Source organism: Etheostoma spectabile, chromosome 6 (genome assembly GCF_008692095.1).
Source record: "Etheostoma spectabile isolate EspeVRDwgs_2016 chromosome 6, UIUC_Espe_1.0, whole genome shotgun sequence".
NCBI lineage: Eukaryota > Metazoa > Chordata > Actinopteri > Perciformes > Percidae > Etheostoma > Etheostoma spectabile.
Window position 1 is genome coordinate 10760650 of NC_045738.1, and position 15375 is coordinate 10776024.

A 15375-nucleotide genomic window follows, 5' to 3' on the forward strand; every position below is an offset into this window, starting at 1 on the left:
CAGGTACATCGCAGATATCCACCTTTATACCTCCTCCCCTGCCTCAGCCAGTCTCTCCATCCCTCTGCTCCCTCTCTCCCATTAAATGATGAATGAATTCTCCCTTGATCCCTTTACAGAAAACTGGATGCTTTTATTTATGATGCTGCAGTATTGAACTATATGGCCAGGAAGGACGAAGGTTGTAAGGTGAGGTCTAATCCACACAGGCACTTTTGCTAACATACTAGATTATATATATGTTTTCTTCTTGCTCAGTTTTGTTTTTAAATATCTGCACATTGTCCTTTTTCCAAGGTGATGACCATAGGCTCGGGGAAGGTTTTTGCCACCACAGGCTACGGTATCGCCCTGCACAAAAACTCACGTTGGAAACGTCCTCTTGACCTGGCCCTACTGCAGCTGGTGGGAGATGGTGAGAACTATGGGGAGGGGAGGGTAGACAGGAAAATAATTAGGACAATGGAGGTGCAAAGGGAGGGTCATGTGTAAAATGATAGGGTAGAGAAACGAGTGACAGCGTAGCATAAGTGTAGGGGGTGGATGGAGGACACGGAGTAGATGAATGAGAGGATGTTGAGAAGTGGATGGGAGAGAACAAGGTTTGGAAAAGGTGTTTTGATTGTGAGGGAATAATGGTGTGTAGGAGAGGGCTGATAATTAGCTACAAGAGACAGTGGGAAATAAAAGGGTGTGTGGTAGTGGACATTTTTTTGTTGGTTTCAAGCATTGCATTGTTGGTGAAGTGCACATGACCCTTACCCATTTTCACTCCTCTCAATCTATCTGACTTTTCCTTCTTCCTTCTCACCAAAAAAAATCATGCTCGGGCTGGTGAAATCATTTTTATTAAAAGAGATTTACTTGTGTGAGTCAATGTTGTAAAAAAAGATTATCACAATTTGTGTGGTGACAGATTTACACTCATTACAGATTAGCTGATACTGACACAGAGAGTGTGAAAGTGTGAGAAAAATTAACCAAAGAGCACCTGAAAATACCCTGAACATGAGAAGAGTGCAGTGAAGTAAAAAAAAGATCTAAAAAGCAGATCAGAAAATGGGATAATTGATAGCTATGAGAGCATTATTAGTATGCTGTTTGTCTGGTGAACACATTTGTGTGGAGGATTAATCCATGGGAGGACGGTTCCTTGTGTTTGACAGAGAGAATCTGTTCTTAGAAATAGTGTCACTACACTAATGCTTGATTGTCATTTTACACAGTCCAACACACGCATTTATGGTCTCAATTGGATGCTGCTTGTTTGGCTTTTCCTCGTGTTTTAAATCAGCTTTGCTTATGGCGTGGCGGACAAAGCCCTTTAGCTGTTTCTTGCATGCAGACACTTTAGCCGCTTACACACTGATAATGCCAATTTGGTACCAAGATCTTTTAAATAAGACCGGCGTCTGGAGCTAAATGGTTGAACCTGGGAAAGGATGCGTGTGTGTGCAACAAAAACCGAGAGCCCAGACAATCTTGACATGCTATGTCTGTTGTTTTTTTTTTAAATTACTGGTACATTACCTTGTCCTTGCCTCTGTTCTGTAGCAAAAGCTCTAACATCAGCTGTGTATGCTGAACGGATCTAGTTACAGGAGGGTGTTGAATGCTGTGGGTTCTAGTTGTAGGCAGACATTAATGGAGTGGATTACTAAGGAAGAGGATTAGTTTGTGTGGATGTAGAGGGAGGGAGTGGGGGAGCTCATGTTCAGAGTGCACTCAAAGACTGCATCTCAACAATCGCCCTGCGGCTCAAGGGCTCTGCATCACACCTTCAGCCGGCTAAACCATGTCACAGTGTTACATTATTATTGTACCATGCCATGTTGAGTCATATTATTTTACAGCTGCATTAGAGGGGCACTAGAGAAGTCCTTTGTCAACCCTGTGAGTGTATTGTTCTCCTTGTTGCTGCCTCTGGTGATTCATACCATGGCTTTAAGAGAAGGTCCATTGATCTCACTACAACTTGTATCCTGATAAAGGCAAAACTGCTGAGTAGCAAGATTTCTTTTTCCCCTCTTATCGGATCCACTTCTATTTTTTGCATAGTATCAGGATTTTGATTCCAAGAATATATTATTCAGTGAGTAGATATTAAAAAAGAAGTGAGGAGCTGGGTTTGCAGCTCTTGGCTGGCAGAGTGTTTTTTTCCCAAAGAAAGCTTGCAATGAATGCAGAGCGGTTTGTCATGTTGTGATAAAAGCACAGGATTGTACGGGTCATGGTTTACTGCTCAACAACTGTGGAGCTCAGTGTCTCTGGACATGTCTGGCATCATGCCACATCTGGCAAGCATGCACGCACATTTACATATACACATTTACATATACACGTGCACGCACACACGCACACACATAGACACACACACACACACACACACACACACACACACACACACACACACACGAAAACACAAATGAAGACACACAAATAAAGTTTCCTCTATTAAATAATGTCTTTGTGGTGCATGCCAGCTCTGTGTTTGCAGTGTGCCAGCTCTACCTGACCTGACCTGCCAGAAACGACAGAGGTGGAGTGTGGATTTGACACACCTGTCAGATTTGGCAGGCCTGAGCTGGCTTCGACTGAGAGGTAGAGACAACTGCCATCACAAAGGCCTAAGGGAGGGAAGAAACCGGCTCTGTGAGAAAGAGTCAGATTGTAAAAGAGGGAGACGAAGAAGCGCAAGATGAATCACTGAAAATCAAATGGCAGGAAAGCCAGGAGATGAGACTTAGAGCTTAGAGGAAGGATTCAACTGCGGCTTTTGAAGTGGAGGACAGACAAGAGACTACCTGTTTATGTGTATCCTTCACTAAGACACTTGCTGTTTTCACATCAGGCTCCTGTTGGGACACACAGCTGCTACTGAAGGTCAATGACACGATAAATCCTCTTCAATGAGGCTATGCTCATAGCCGGTGTTAAAAACAGACCTTTGTGTTGTGGAATGTGTCCGTGTATGAATGAATCTAAGACAGGGAGTTGTTACCTGAGTCTGCCAGTGGGCTGCAGTAGCACTGTGTCCATCTGTTGCTGTAGCTGGAGGCCACGGCTGATTGGCTAATGATGTTCTACAGGAGACACATTAGCCAGATCACACAGATGACTGAGTCGGCTTCATCTAAGCTACACAAGCAGAGCTAATGATGGAAAAAATGAAAAGCTAGAGCTTGGTTTTTTGCAGAGCAGTGTAGTGTTGCGAGTGGATGCGTGTCTTGTCAGCTTTTACACCCTGCTTTAGCAGTTTGACTTAGAAATAGTTTAGAGACTGTAATATGCAGTAAAATGCAACCTTCAGAGGGTTATTGCTGCTCATCCTGCCATTGCTATTGCTGTAACAGAAAGCTCTCATTATGAGTTCTGTTGGAAAATATAGCTCTTTAATTCCATCATGAATCACATACTGCATCTTCTGGTTGTCCATCACTATGGTTACACTAGCAACCCCCGCAGCCAATCACAGGTTTAGCAGGGCAAGTTGGGTTTGTTAGGCCAGCAAGATCATAAATGAAAAGACAGAGCAGTGTGTAATGCAGTCTTGCCTGGTTCCTGGTAGGTTAACAGATGGGAATCTTGGATCCCCCAGAGCCTGCCACCTTCATGGAGATTCTGACCATCTTTCCAGCATAATTAAATGATTATGATCTTCTCCCTCTGCCTCTGTCTCTGTCCCTTCCCCTTGTCTCTCTCTCTTTCCATTTTTGCCTCTTTTCACTCCTCTCATCCTCTTCAAGCTGTGGAGTGTTCCCGCTGTATGTCATATTGACACAATCTCAGCCTCCCGTCCTCCATCTCTGCTTCCCTTGTTCCAGCTCCCTCTAACTCTCTCTGTGTCTCTGTCTGTCTCATTTCCCCCGATGCGTTCGTGGACAGAGAAAGAATGCCGCTCCCTCTCTCTCTTTGTAAAACATTCTTCCCAACTCTCTCGTTACCTTTCTCTTACCCTCTCCCATGCTTGTTCAACCTATCCAGCTATCTCACTGTGGCTCCTGGTCTCCCCTTATCCTCCTCTTCTCATTTTCTCTGGGTTACAATGTTGAGATTAGGTTGTCTGTGCCATTTTACTTCTCAGTGCTACTTCATTGTTTTGGACTCTCTCTCTCTGTCTCTGGCTCTTTCCTCTTTGTTACTTTGGACACAGAGCTGCTTTTTGTATACTGACCTCTGACCTTGAGGAGTCACCTTGGATAATGGGCAAAGAGCAAGCTTTTCTGTAGACCTGTACTTTAGTGCTTATCATTAGTCTTTCTGTCTCCCTGTGTGTCCCCTTGCCACTTTCTATTGCCCCTTCTATCTATCTATCTATCTATCTATCTATCTATATCTATCTATCTATCTATCTATATTTCTTACTTTCAATCTATCTATCTATCTATTTACTTATTTATCTATCTATATATTTATATATCTATGTGTCTATCTTTCTATCTATCTATCTATCTATCTATCTATCTATCTATCTATTCTCCTCCCTCCAATTTCTCTCTTTTCTTTCCTCCTCTTCTGTTACTGCCTTTTAATCTCATCCATGTACTTTTTCCTGCTTTTCTTCTTCATCCCCCACCCGTCCCCTATACAGATGAGATTGAGATGCTGGAGCGCCTCTGGCTGTCAGGTATCTGCCATAATGACAAAATTGAGGTGATGAGCAGTAAACTGGATATTGACAACATGGCTGGGGTCTTCTACATGTTGCTGGTGGCTATGGGCCTCAGTCTGCTGGTGTTTGCCTGGGAACACTTGGTCTACTGGAAGCTGCGCCACTGCATGGCCACCAGTTCTGGCAAATTGGACTTTCTCCTGGCAATCAGCAGGGTAAGTGTTTGTGTGTGTGTGTGTGTGTAGTGTTTTTCTACACTTGCTCACAAAATTACTCTCTGAAAAGTAGAACAACATTTTATATCCCTATTTCCACTGCTAATGTTTGAATTTCAATCCCCTTTGAAACCCTTTTTTTTGTGGCAACAAGGGCTGTTCCTACAATTAAGTGCACCAAAACTACACAACATTTTAGCAAGGCAATATAATGTTAGCATAGGCACACACATGTGTCAGAACATATTTGTTCCTGCCTGTGTGTGCCCTTATCTGTTACTAAGTGTGGATGTTAGAAAGAATGAGGTTTAGGGTCAATTCAATTCCACTCAGTCAATTTGGGAAATTCATTGAAATTCAATTCTGGTCACACCCTGTATATCCTGTTCCTTTGACAGTGACCTTGACAGAAGCAGCCCAGACCAGACCATATGGATGCGATTATTGTAGCTTCCCTGATAATAATTTATGATTTTTCACCACTTTGGTTGTAATTTATGCATTTATGTATGCAATTCCATTAAGCAAACAAAGCTCAACTGTATACTATAAATAGGAATAGATGTTTACCTGAAAAATAACAATCTTGCATTTCATTTGAAAACGGAAACCTATTTGTATTGCTGTTTTTATGATTTCCATTCTCATCCACTCCCTTTATTCTCTGTCCCTCTATCTCTTATGTACATACAGTAATACAATGTCTTTTGCACATGTTCCATGATTTCTTTAGTCTGCTGCATCTGAACACATCTATGTTGTTACATTTTTGCCAATACATTCCTGCACCATTATCTCAAACACAACGTTTAATTGATTTAATTTTCCAATTCAAGAAATACTGTTTAAACTGTTTAGTTTCCTGTTGCTCTGCAATTAAATTCTGACTCTGTGTTCTTGATTTGTGCTCTCTTTTTCTCAGGGCATGTATAGCTGCTGTAGCTTTGAGGATGAAACAGCAGCAGCTAAATCTTTGCCAACTCATCACCACACTTCAATGGTTACAGTTCCATCCCAGCCACATGTTGTCTCAACGTCTATGACCAACCCAGTTATTGCCATGGCGCAACAGCAGCAACCACCGCAACAGCAGCAACCACAGCCCGTCTACAAAACACCTCTACCGGGCTCTCCTCCCACCGTGGTGCATTCTGGGACAGCACTGGGTCCCTCCAACCCCCCCATTGCTGGTGCACCCCTCCCCTGCTCCACCTTCCTGCCCCGGCCAGACCGCAGACTGGCTGTGGTGGATCGCTGGAGGCTGCCCAAAACTGCTACAGCCACCAATCCAATGGCTGTGAGGGGGGCCATCACTGACATGGGACCCTTTGCTCAGAAGGTCCCACCAAACTGGGCTTCCACTGATGGAGGGGGAGGGGGAATTGATGGCTATAAGAGATACTATGGTCCCATTGACCCTGAGGGTCTGGGGCCCTGCATGGAGCAGCAGGCAGGGTCCCAGACCCCCAAGACTATGCCCAGGGGCCACCCCCAGCCCCCTCCAGCCAGTGTGGCCTTTTATTCAGAGAAGGGCATGGACCACGGGGTGGGGAAGAGGGTGGTGGGAGGTGGCAGCGGAGGTCAGGGGAAAGGTCAAGCGAAAGGGGCCGTTAAACCTCTGGGCACTCCTAGATTGCCTTCTAAGAGTCAGGCCCCTCTGCCTCCTACACCCCCGCTGCCACATCCCTCTCCCCCTCTCTCCTCATCCTTCTGGAGGAAGCGTAGGCCCAAGAAGCCCAAAGAGCCTGGAGGGCCACTATATGAGAACATTCTACCCCTGGGGCGGAGGGGAGGAGCACGAGATGGAGTGAGGGAGGGAGGAGGGAGGAGGGCACGCCCCCTCTCTCCCCCGCTCTCACTTCCTGTGCCAGTACCCCTCAGCCCCTCTTACACCCCTCCTTCGCCCTCTGCATCTTTGCACTACACATCCTCATCGTCTTCGTCGACCACCTCATCCACATCTACGTCCTCATCTGCCTCATCTTCTCGCTCCACCTCTCCCACCTACTCTTACAGCTCCTCTAGGAGCACACGGGATAGGACTGGAGGAATAGATGGAGAGGATGATGATGACGACGAGGAGCTGACAGAAGAGTCAAGCCTCCTCCTTGGCAGGGGGAGGGAGAGGGAACGCTCAATCACTCGGCCTCGTTCCCTTAGCCACGGGCGTCTGCCACCACCCATACCCCCCAGGAAACCACGCACCTCCTGGGGTGACAGAGAAAGGGACCGGGAGAGGGAGAGAGGAGGAAGCCAACTGTCTCAGCTCCAAGAGTGGTGGGCAAGCTGGAGTGAGAGAGAGAGGAGTGGAGCGGGTGGAGATGCTGAGAGGCAAAAAAGGGAAAGGAAGCGGAGAAAAGAGAAGGAGAAAGAGAAGAAGAAGAAGAAAAAGAACAAAAAGAGGAAAAAGAGAGAAGAAAGGGAAAGGGAGCGAGAGAGAGAAAGGAAGCGGCGAAAGGTGAAAAAGAAGAAGAAAAAGGAGCTGAAGACAAAGAAAAGAAAGAAATCAATTGGGGGAAGACGTTCTGAGCCAGAGGAGGGGGATGTAGAGCCAGAGAGGGAAGGGGAGGCAGAAGGAGAGAGGGAAGGGGGAATACAAGACTACTCTTCATTCTCTGCCCAGTATCGGAGCTCATTTGGGGAGAAGGGACAAGATTCATGGGAAGGAGAGAGGGATAGAGGTAGAAGAGAAGTTGGAGATGAGGGCAACGACAGAGAACAGGAGGACAGCAGCAGAAACAGGGAGAGGCGTCCCAAATCCTCACGATCTCATTCCAGACATCGTATCCCCAGTAAGCGCTACCCTAACCTCAACAAACTCCCTGCTTCAGTCAAATTTTGGGTTAATGGAAGAGGAAATGATTCTAATACTCCTCCAACATCTCTCCACCCACTCCTTCCATCCTCTAAGCGGAGAAGAAGTGGAGGGATGGACAGAGATGACAGTGGGAGAGTTGGAGAGCGCCGACCTTTGTTAATGCATTATGAAAAAGAGAAAGCACAGACCAGAGAAGGGCTTTCCTTCCCTGAGTGGGATTCTGAGGATGATGAGGGTGATGATGATGATGAGGAGGAGGAAGAGGAGAGGGACAGAGTTAGGGAGCAGGTGGGGAAGGGGGGAAGGAGAGTAGGTAGGGGGGCAGTGTCTGAGTCGGAGAGGGACAGGGCCAGGGCAGAGGACAGTTATTCAGATGAGGGCTCGTCAGGGGAATTTGGCCGTTTTGAAAGATACTGGGAAGGAGGCGCAGGGGGAAGCAGCACTGGAATAGGGGGTATAGGTGGAGGAGGCTGGTTCTTTGGTACCTACCCCTCCAGAGAGAAAGGGGGCAGTATCAACAGTCGGGATGATTCCTTACTAGGAACTCGGGCAGAGGGATGGATTGGTGCTGATTTCTGGGGTTCAGGGCCAGGTGTAGGTTGGGGCTCAGGGGGAGGGAGTGGAGGGCTCGGCTCACAGTGGCCGCCACCCCCCGCAGCCTTCCCTCCACCTAGAAGATACTGGTCTATGGACAAGATCCCTGTGAAGGGAGATAAAAAGTGGAAGAGTGGAGGAGGGAAGCGCAAGGGGCGAGCTAGGGACAGAGGGGAAGAAGCAGGACGGGTCACCATGTGTTCCTGTAGCCTTTACCCCCAACCACATCCTTACCCACATCCCCACAACCGCTCGCACACCTCCCACTCCAAGAGAGGAGCCACGGTGCTTTCCCATAGCCAGGAAGAGCTTCTCCCCCACTGCCACAGCTTCAGCGGGGGTTCTCGCCCCAAGCCTCTGCCCCCTAAACCAGATCCCAGTCAGCCCAAATCAGGCAGCCAATCTAACCTCAGTCTCAGCACACAGCCCACAGACCATCCACCTCAGCCCTCACCGCCGCCACCCCAGCAGCAGTCCATGTCTCCCTCCTCCCTCCCGATGCCCATCCCGCCTCCACCCTCATCCTCCGTGTCACCACCAGCAGGCTTAGGGATGGGTGGCCAGGGCCAGGCTCAGGCTTCGGCCAGTGCCAAACTCCAGTATCAGAGACTGCGCTCGGTGCCACAGCCACGGAGGTTCTACTCCCCCCATCTGCCACTCAAAGCCAAGAGCCTGTGCTCACGCCGAGGGTCGGCCCACTTCTCCAGTCTGGAGAGCGAGGTATGACAGGGGGAGAGGAGAGAGGGAGACGTGGGAGCAAGCACCCCTGCTATTGAGAACCATGGTGCTGTGGCAGCTGGAGCCAGGGATGACAACAGAGACATGGCTGCCTTGGTGTCCATAGGTGATCAATTAGCGACCATCACTGCGGGAACTTATATTGACAGTAGTTCTACTGCTAACACTATCCTGTGTGAGAGCAACACCACCGCCACCCGCCCCACTGTACGTGTTCTCGTGAGGGCGACAGTGAGACGCCACACCAGGGTGAGCTACATCCGTTTGGATGGTTCCCATGATGACGAGAGTGAAGGGGAGACTGCATCACTGGGGACAGCAGCTCCAGAACTTCTCCTCCGCTCAGAATTGAGCTTTGTGATGTCATCATCGGTTCTCCTCCCCTCCCCGAGTTACAACTATGGATAAGAGTAGTCTCCAACTTGTGAGTAATGATGTCATATTTGTTCACACAAACACACACACATGCACGAGCACACTAACACATGTACACACACAGATATATGCTCAAAACGTCTCCCTCCCTCTGGCTTTGAGAACACACCTCGGTGGGATGTGAAGAGACCCACCCTCTCCCAAAAGATGCCAGTGTTTGGTTAATAGACTCTGGCTCACTGTCCTCATTGGCTGTTGGCTTTTGAACTGGATTGGTGGACTGCTTCTCAGTGTTGAAGAGACTGCCCCCTCTTCTTCCCTTTTGTAAATCAGTTGATATGAAAAGCAATGCAGTCTCATGCACTCTGTCTGCCTGATCACCTTTCACTGGGCAGTGAGGATAGTGCTATTTATTTGCCCTTTGACCTCCTTTGACACCATCAGACCCATCTAGCTCTACCCCAGGACCATCTACGTGATGTCATGTTTTACTAGAAACTCTTTTAACCAATCAGATTGAACAGGAACAACTTCTCCTCCTCCCTGTTGGAGCTTGTCATGTCTCCTCTGGTCCAACCAGTTGAGTATCAAAGTATTTGAACAACAAACTGAACTTTAAAAGAGAAATAACAATAAGAACAAAAAAAGACCTGTAGCAGATTTTTTCTTTTATGTCTGTCTTTTCTTTTCTATCTTACTCAGACTTTTCTCCCCATGTCCTCTTTTTTTATTCTATCAATATATTTCTCTCACTGTGTTAGTGTTTTAATAAAGAGGAGGCTGGATGTGGCTAGTGTTGGAAGTGGGAATGATTCAAAAGCAGTGCCAAATTTCCACTCAACAGCTTTTAAGCAAGATTGGTTTCCAAGTAATTTGTTTTCATAGATAAAGCCCCATCTTTTCTTTCCACATGTGAACAACGCATTATTCACCTTCATGTAAATGGATCAAGGGGATGATTGGTGCAATATCTGTAATTGGCACTAGATGGCTGCATATTATTCAAATAAGCTTGTGAGACAATTGTGCAAGAGGCTTGTGGTAAGTTTAATAATTGTAGCTACATGATACAGAGCAAGGGGTGTGCAGCTGAACTGTATTATTTTTTTAAGAAAGTGGCCAGTCAGGATTTGTTCTGAAGAAGTAAAGGGAATTGAAATGTGCAGCACATTGTAAAAGCTATTTTAGGATATTATTGTTTTTCACTACTATACTGTACCTTTGGCAGAGTTTTTAGGTGATAGATTAAATGAAGCACAAGATTAATTGTATTTTTCCAGACATGCGTGCCACAGTTGTAAATGCACAATCGACAGGTAATATATTTTGAGGATGCTTTGAAAAATATTCACTTGATGTTAACTCATGTTGCTATCATGGACAACAAAATTCAGTGTTACAACGGTTAAAAAAACAAAGTACCACAGATACTTGTGCAGAGGAATGATCTTGTTCATTTACTATTTCCTTTCGGCAAATAAGACTGAACGTTATACTGTGAATGTTTTAAGTTCCAATTTGAGGTGCATATTCAATAGCTGAGACGTCACTGAATGCAGTCAGTAATAACTCCTGTAATCAAGATTATCAGATGACTGTTTGACTTTGAGCAATATTTCCACCTTCAATGTTACAGCAATGCAATGGCACATCTGTTTGCATCTGAGACATTGTAGTTGTTTTTCCTCTAGATCATTTGTTTCAGCCAGAGTCAGATGTTCCACATCTTCACTGATTTTCTTACAGATAGGATCAGTTTAATCTAATTTGGCCAGATGTGATTGTAAGAAATGAGCTAAAGTCCTCAGCACCTGGCTCTGGCTAACCAACATAAATATGAAATGCTATGTGTTCAAGGGAGAGTAGTGAACTGTAGCATTGTACCCTCTATGATCTGTGCCAAAAGCCATCTACTGTGTAAACTGTGCCAATGTTGCCAACATTGCAATGCATACACTCTCCATTTTCACAAGGTCAACATATCCACCTCATTTCTCACACTGAGACCAGCCACAGCCCAGCACTTCTCCTGTTGTAGTTGAATGTAGCTTTGACATGATGTAGCAAAAGAACACTTACTTTTAGACTTTGTAGCTTTTTTGGATGCTGTTGATAATGGCTGGGGGGGGGGGGGGGGGGGGGGGTTGACCAGTTATGTGAGGGACTGTGCGTTGTTTGTGCATGTCGTCACAGATCGAAGGGTTAGTTGACCTTCTCAATTCCCCTTTTAACTCCTTTGCCTTTTGACGAGGGCAGACTGTACCTTTTATGTGCACATGGATTGCTTTTTTTCTAGATCTGCGTGGGGCAATTGTTTTTAAACAATCTGTCTTTTTTTTAGAGAAATGCTTTTGCTGTTGCCCATCCTTTGGAAAGCCCCAGAATCATTGCATGTTTAGCTGAATGAAATCTCAAAGATTTGTGGTGGAAGGGGTTGTGAAGTTCAATTGTAGTAAATGCTTAAGACCCAGGGCAAGCACCTTTCGGTGAGGTAGTGAGTTCACTATACTCTGCACCCCAACAGTGGAAACCACGGCAACAGTTCGACTGCTTCCTGTGTAGTAGAACACGGCCATTTTCGACCAATCAACAGGGCTTAAACCTGGTATGTCATTGAGCATTATTGATTTCTACTGAGGCGCTAATACTTAAGTCTGTGACTGCATGAACAGAAGTGACTCTTAAAAAAACCCTCTGGCTTATTTTTGTTCATTTACTTTATTTTATGCTGAGAAAAAAGAATATATTAAAATATACTATGTTTTTGAGAATGTACCATGTTATACTGTGATTTAACTGAGATATTTTATTGTATTCAATTATCATTTGAATTCTATCATTTATCTATAAAGAAATATATATGTACAAATAAATATATACATATATATACATACAGGTATATATATATATATTAGTTAAGTTTGGTATATTTGGAGGAAGTGTTAGATTAAATAGTTTTAAATGTTTTAGCTTTGTAGCGATTCTAGACACTGAAATCATTTTTGAATTTCAATTCCTCCTATATGACTGTGAAGACATTAGTGCCTGTGACAAAAAAGACAAGTAAAAGTCTAAACTCTCTATTCATTTGTATCTACTATAGCTATCAGTCTGTCACTCCTCTCGTACTACCTAACATTACTTTTTGACACCCGCTGCTTTTACACATCAGTACGTTTCTCTCACACAGTCTGCTGTCTCTTTTGCTTTCTCCTGCGCTCCTCCATCATTTTGCTCTTGGTTTTCATTAACAAGTTATGAACACTCTTCACCTCTCCTCTTTTAAAGTTTTATCATATGGTGATCACATCTCTTTGTTAATTAACCCACCCATTGACCTTTTGCTTTTGTCCTTAGATCACTTTCTTTTCAAATCAGCTCATTCCTCTGTCTGTCTCTCACTTAGCAAAAAACAGAGACCAGTAGATACTGTGTTCTTGCTCCTTTTGACTGATTGTTGATGCTGATGATCAATTAATTGATTGATGAAATAATTAATGAACAATGTTACTATTACTGATGTGACTGAAGTGTGTATCTGACGACCATGCCACTGTAGCAAGTCTGGGCTGTACCACACCACCAGCGAGCAAATGAGGCCACAGTTGCTATGGCGTTGCCATGGTGTCCTCTGCACCGCCACCACCTGGTGCCTGCTGGGTAATATAGCATAATGTCCTTCACTTTTCCCAAAGCACTGGTCAAAGATCTGCTATGCTCCCCTCTGCTCAGTCCTGACCTTAATCAGTGGGAGGTGAAATATTCAAAAGCTCACTTTGGAAGAATGTGGAGGGGCGCATGGTGGTGAAGTGTCTGCTGTCTACGCTGATCTAGACTGGACTGGTTTGGCTTGAATAAAGTGTTGATATTATGTTGATCAACTAATCATTAAATCATCAATTTGTGCTGCCCTGCATGTAATCCCAAAATCTTTGTCTTACTGATAGCCTCAAACCAGTCAGGACAGAAATGTGCTGCTGTGTTTTTTAATGTGTGGGTTTTAAGTTGAGAGGATACCTGCCTTTTATTGTACGTGTATTGCATGTGCAGTAATCATTTGTAAAAGCCCACTGCAGCATGATTCTTTCCCTTTGTTTTTCCTCTCCCCCTATTTCTAAAACACACCACACACACACACACACACACACACACACCACACACACACACACACACACACACACACACACACACACACACAACACACACACACCACAACTTGACTGTGTGCATGCATATTTCACACACAATGCGTACATCACTCAGTCAATGATCCTCATCTTCCTCTAGCACTCACCAAGCTGCAATCTAAAGCATCGCCTTAAGTAGCCCCATAATCAAACACTGGCATGTGTGGCTTCACAAACACGTACATTCTATACATGCCTTGCACACACTGCTGATACTTTAATTCCTTAAAAATGCTGTGTCTTTTGTGTAAAATTTAGTTCCCAGATTTGGTTATTGGAGGAACATTCACTGCCTGTTTTGAGCTATTTGTCTCTTGAGTTTGCTGAATAATCCTGCACTCTGCTTTCACTGTCCTGCCTGTTCTGATCTATCAATTCCAGATTAGAGTAGTCTGGTTCAATTTGTTTTACTATGCTGACTTGCTCCTCTTTTGATTTACCTTGTTGTTCAAATCTGCTTTGATTTATTAGATTTATTGTCTGGGTAAGTTGTATGTGTTGAACAGTCCAGTCCAGCCTAGTGCAGTGTGCTCCAGGCTAGTCTAGTGCCTGAGTTTGTAAGAGATCCTGGTACAGCCTCAAGCTCATCCCCTCTCTCTATTGGCCCGTTACCTGGGAAGCAATACGTGTGGTGCTCCATAATTCAAACAGGGTCTTCATCGGCTGAATCGGCCATGAATTATATCAAGGAAACACAGGAGTGCTACACGTTGTACTCACCAGGTCTAGGGTCTGCATGTTGCACCATGCAAAGCTTATCCTATCACAGTGACAGGGCACATATACCCACAGAAACCAGTGTGTGTTTTCAGCATTGTACAAGGCCCAGTTCTGCTCTAGTAACCTCGCAAACACTATAGGCCTACTTACGGGTTGCTAAGGCGGGCTGCTAGTAGGGTGATGTTGCTCCTAGCCCAGACTGGTCTGGTCTATGCCCTAATTTAAATGTGTTAGTTTATTTGACATTGTCTGTCTGGGGTGGGGCTGGAGGGTCAGTGCTGCACTTACTTCCTGAGAATTGCTTCATAAAATATGATTCTCTTTAATTAATGCCAGTGGTGCTGTGTTTCCTTCCAATTCTTTTGTCACAAATGCAATTGTAAATAAGGGGCTTTGACATTGTGTTTGTGCCGTACAGGCATGTGTTTCTTTGGCTCTCTGATAGCAGTCCTTTGCCAAAGTGTGTGTGTGTGCGTGCGTGCGTGCGTGCGTGCGTGCGTGCGTGCGTGCGGGTGTGTTTGTGGGTGTGTGTGGGTGTGTGTGGGTGTGTGTTGCATGCATGCTTGCATATATTTCTCAGGGGTTTCTCGGTTCTTGTCAGACTTTTGCTTTGATCTGGCCAGAGCTGACCTAACATAATCCACTTCTTTCACCCTCAAACAGAGCAACACGCCTTACACCTCAACTCTCAACCTCAGCCAACAGCCACCTAACCAGCTCTATGTCTTATAAAGTAAACATATGTGAATCTGCTGATCACAACAGAATTTAAACAGACCTGACCCTGATGCAGCTCTCTGGAAATTCATCCATAGACCTGCACAATATTGGAATTGATAGCCTTTTAGAAGTATTAGTATTTATTTTTTGGGGGATGGGGGTGTTAACCTTCATGATAATCATTTATTATATCAGAAATAGAGTATAATATATATTACTATATATAAATACATAGTAGCGTCAAATATTGTGGTAAACACAGAAAGATAAACTGAATTAGAAATAGTTTTAACTTTCATTGTCCTTTGTGGAAAATTACTTTTCAGGATCTCAAAGCTAGTTTTAAATGTAATCCTGGATATGACTTGGTTCTTTAAAAATGCTGCTTAATCAAGC

The 15375-nt window shown here is 44.9% G+C and overlaps 1 protein-coding gene across 1 annotated transcript in view; it reads left to right on the forward strand.

Moving 5' to 3' along the window:
- grin2db (glutamate receptor, ionotropic, N-methyl D-aspartate 2D, b) overlaps nucleotides 1–14589 on the forward strand; it is a 52406-nt gene extending 37817 nt beyond the window's left edge. The window contains exons 13-16 of the mRNA XM_032519128.1: nucleotides 120–189; nucleotides 298–415; nucleotides 4592–4827; nucleotides 5750–14589. Of these exons, the coding sequence (XP_032375019.1) occupies nucleotides 120–189; nucleotides 298–415; nucleotides 4592–4827; nucleotides 5750–8965 (3640 nt within the window). The 3' untranslated portion in view covers nucleotides 8966–14589. The remainder of the gene's footprint in view (nucleotides 1–119; nucleotides 190–297; nucleotides 416–4591; nucleotides 4828–5749) is intronic.
- Nucleotides 14590–15375: the final 786 nt, after the last annotated feature.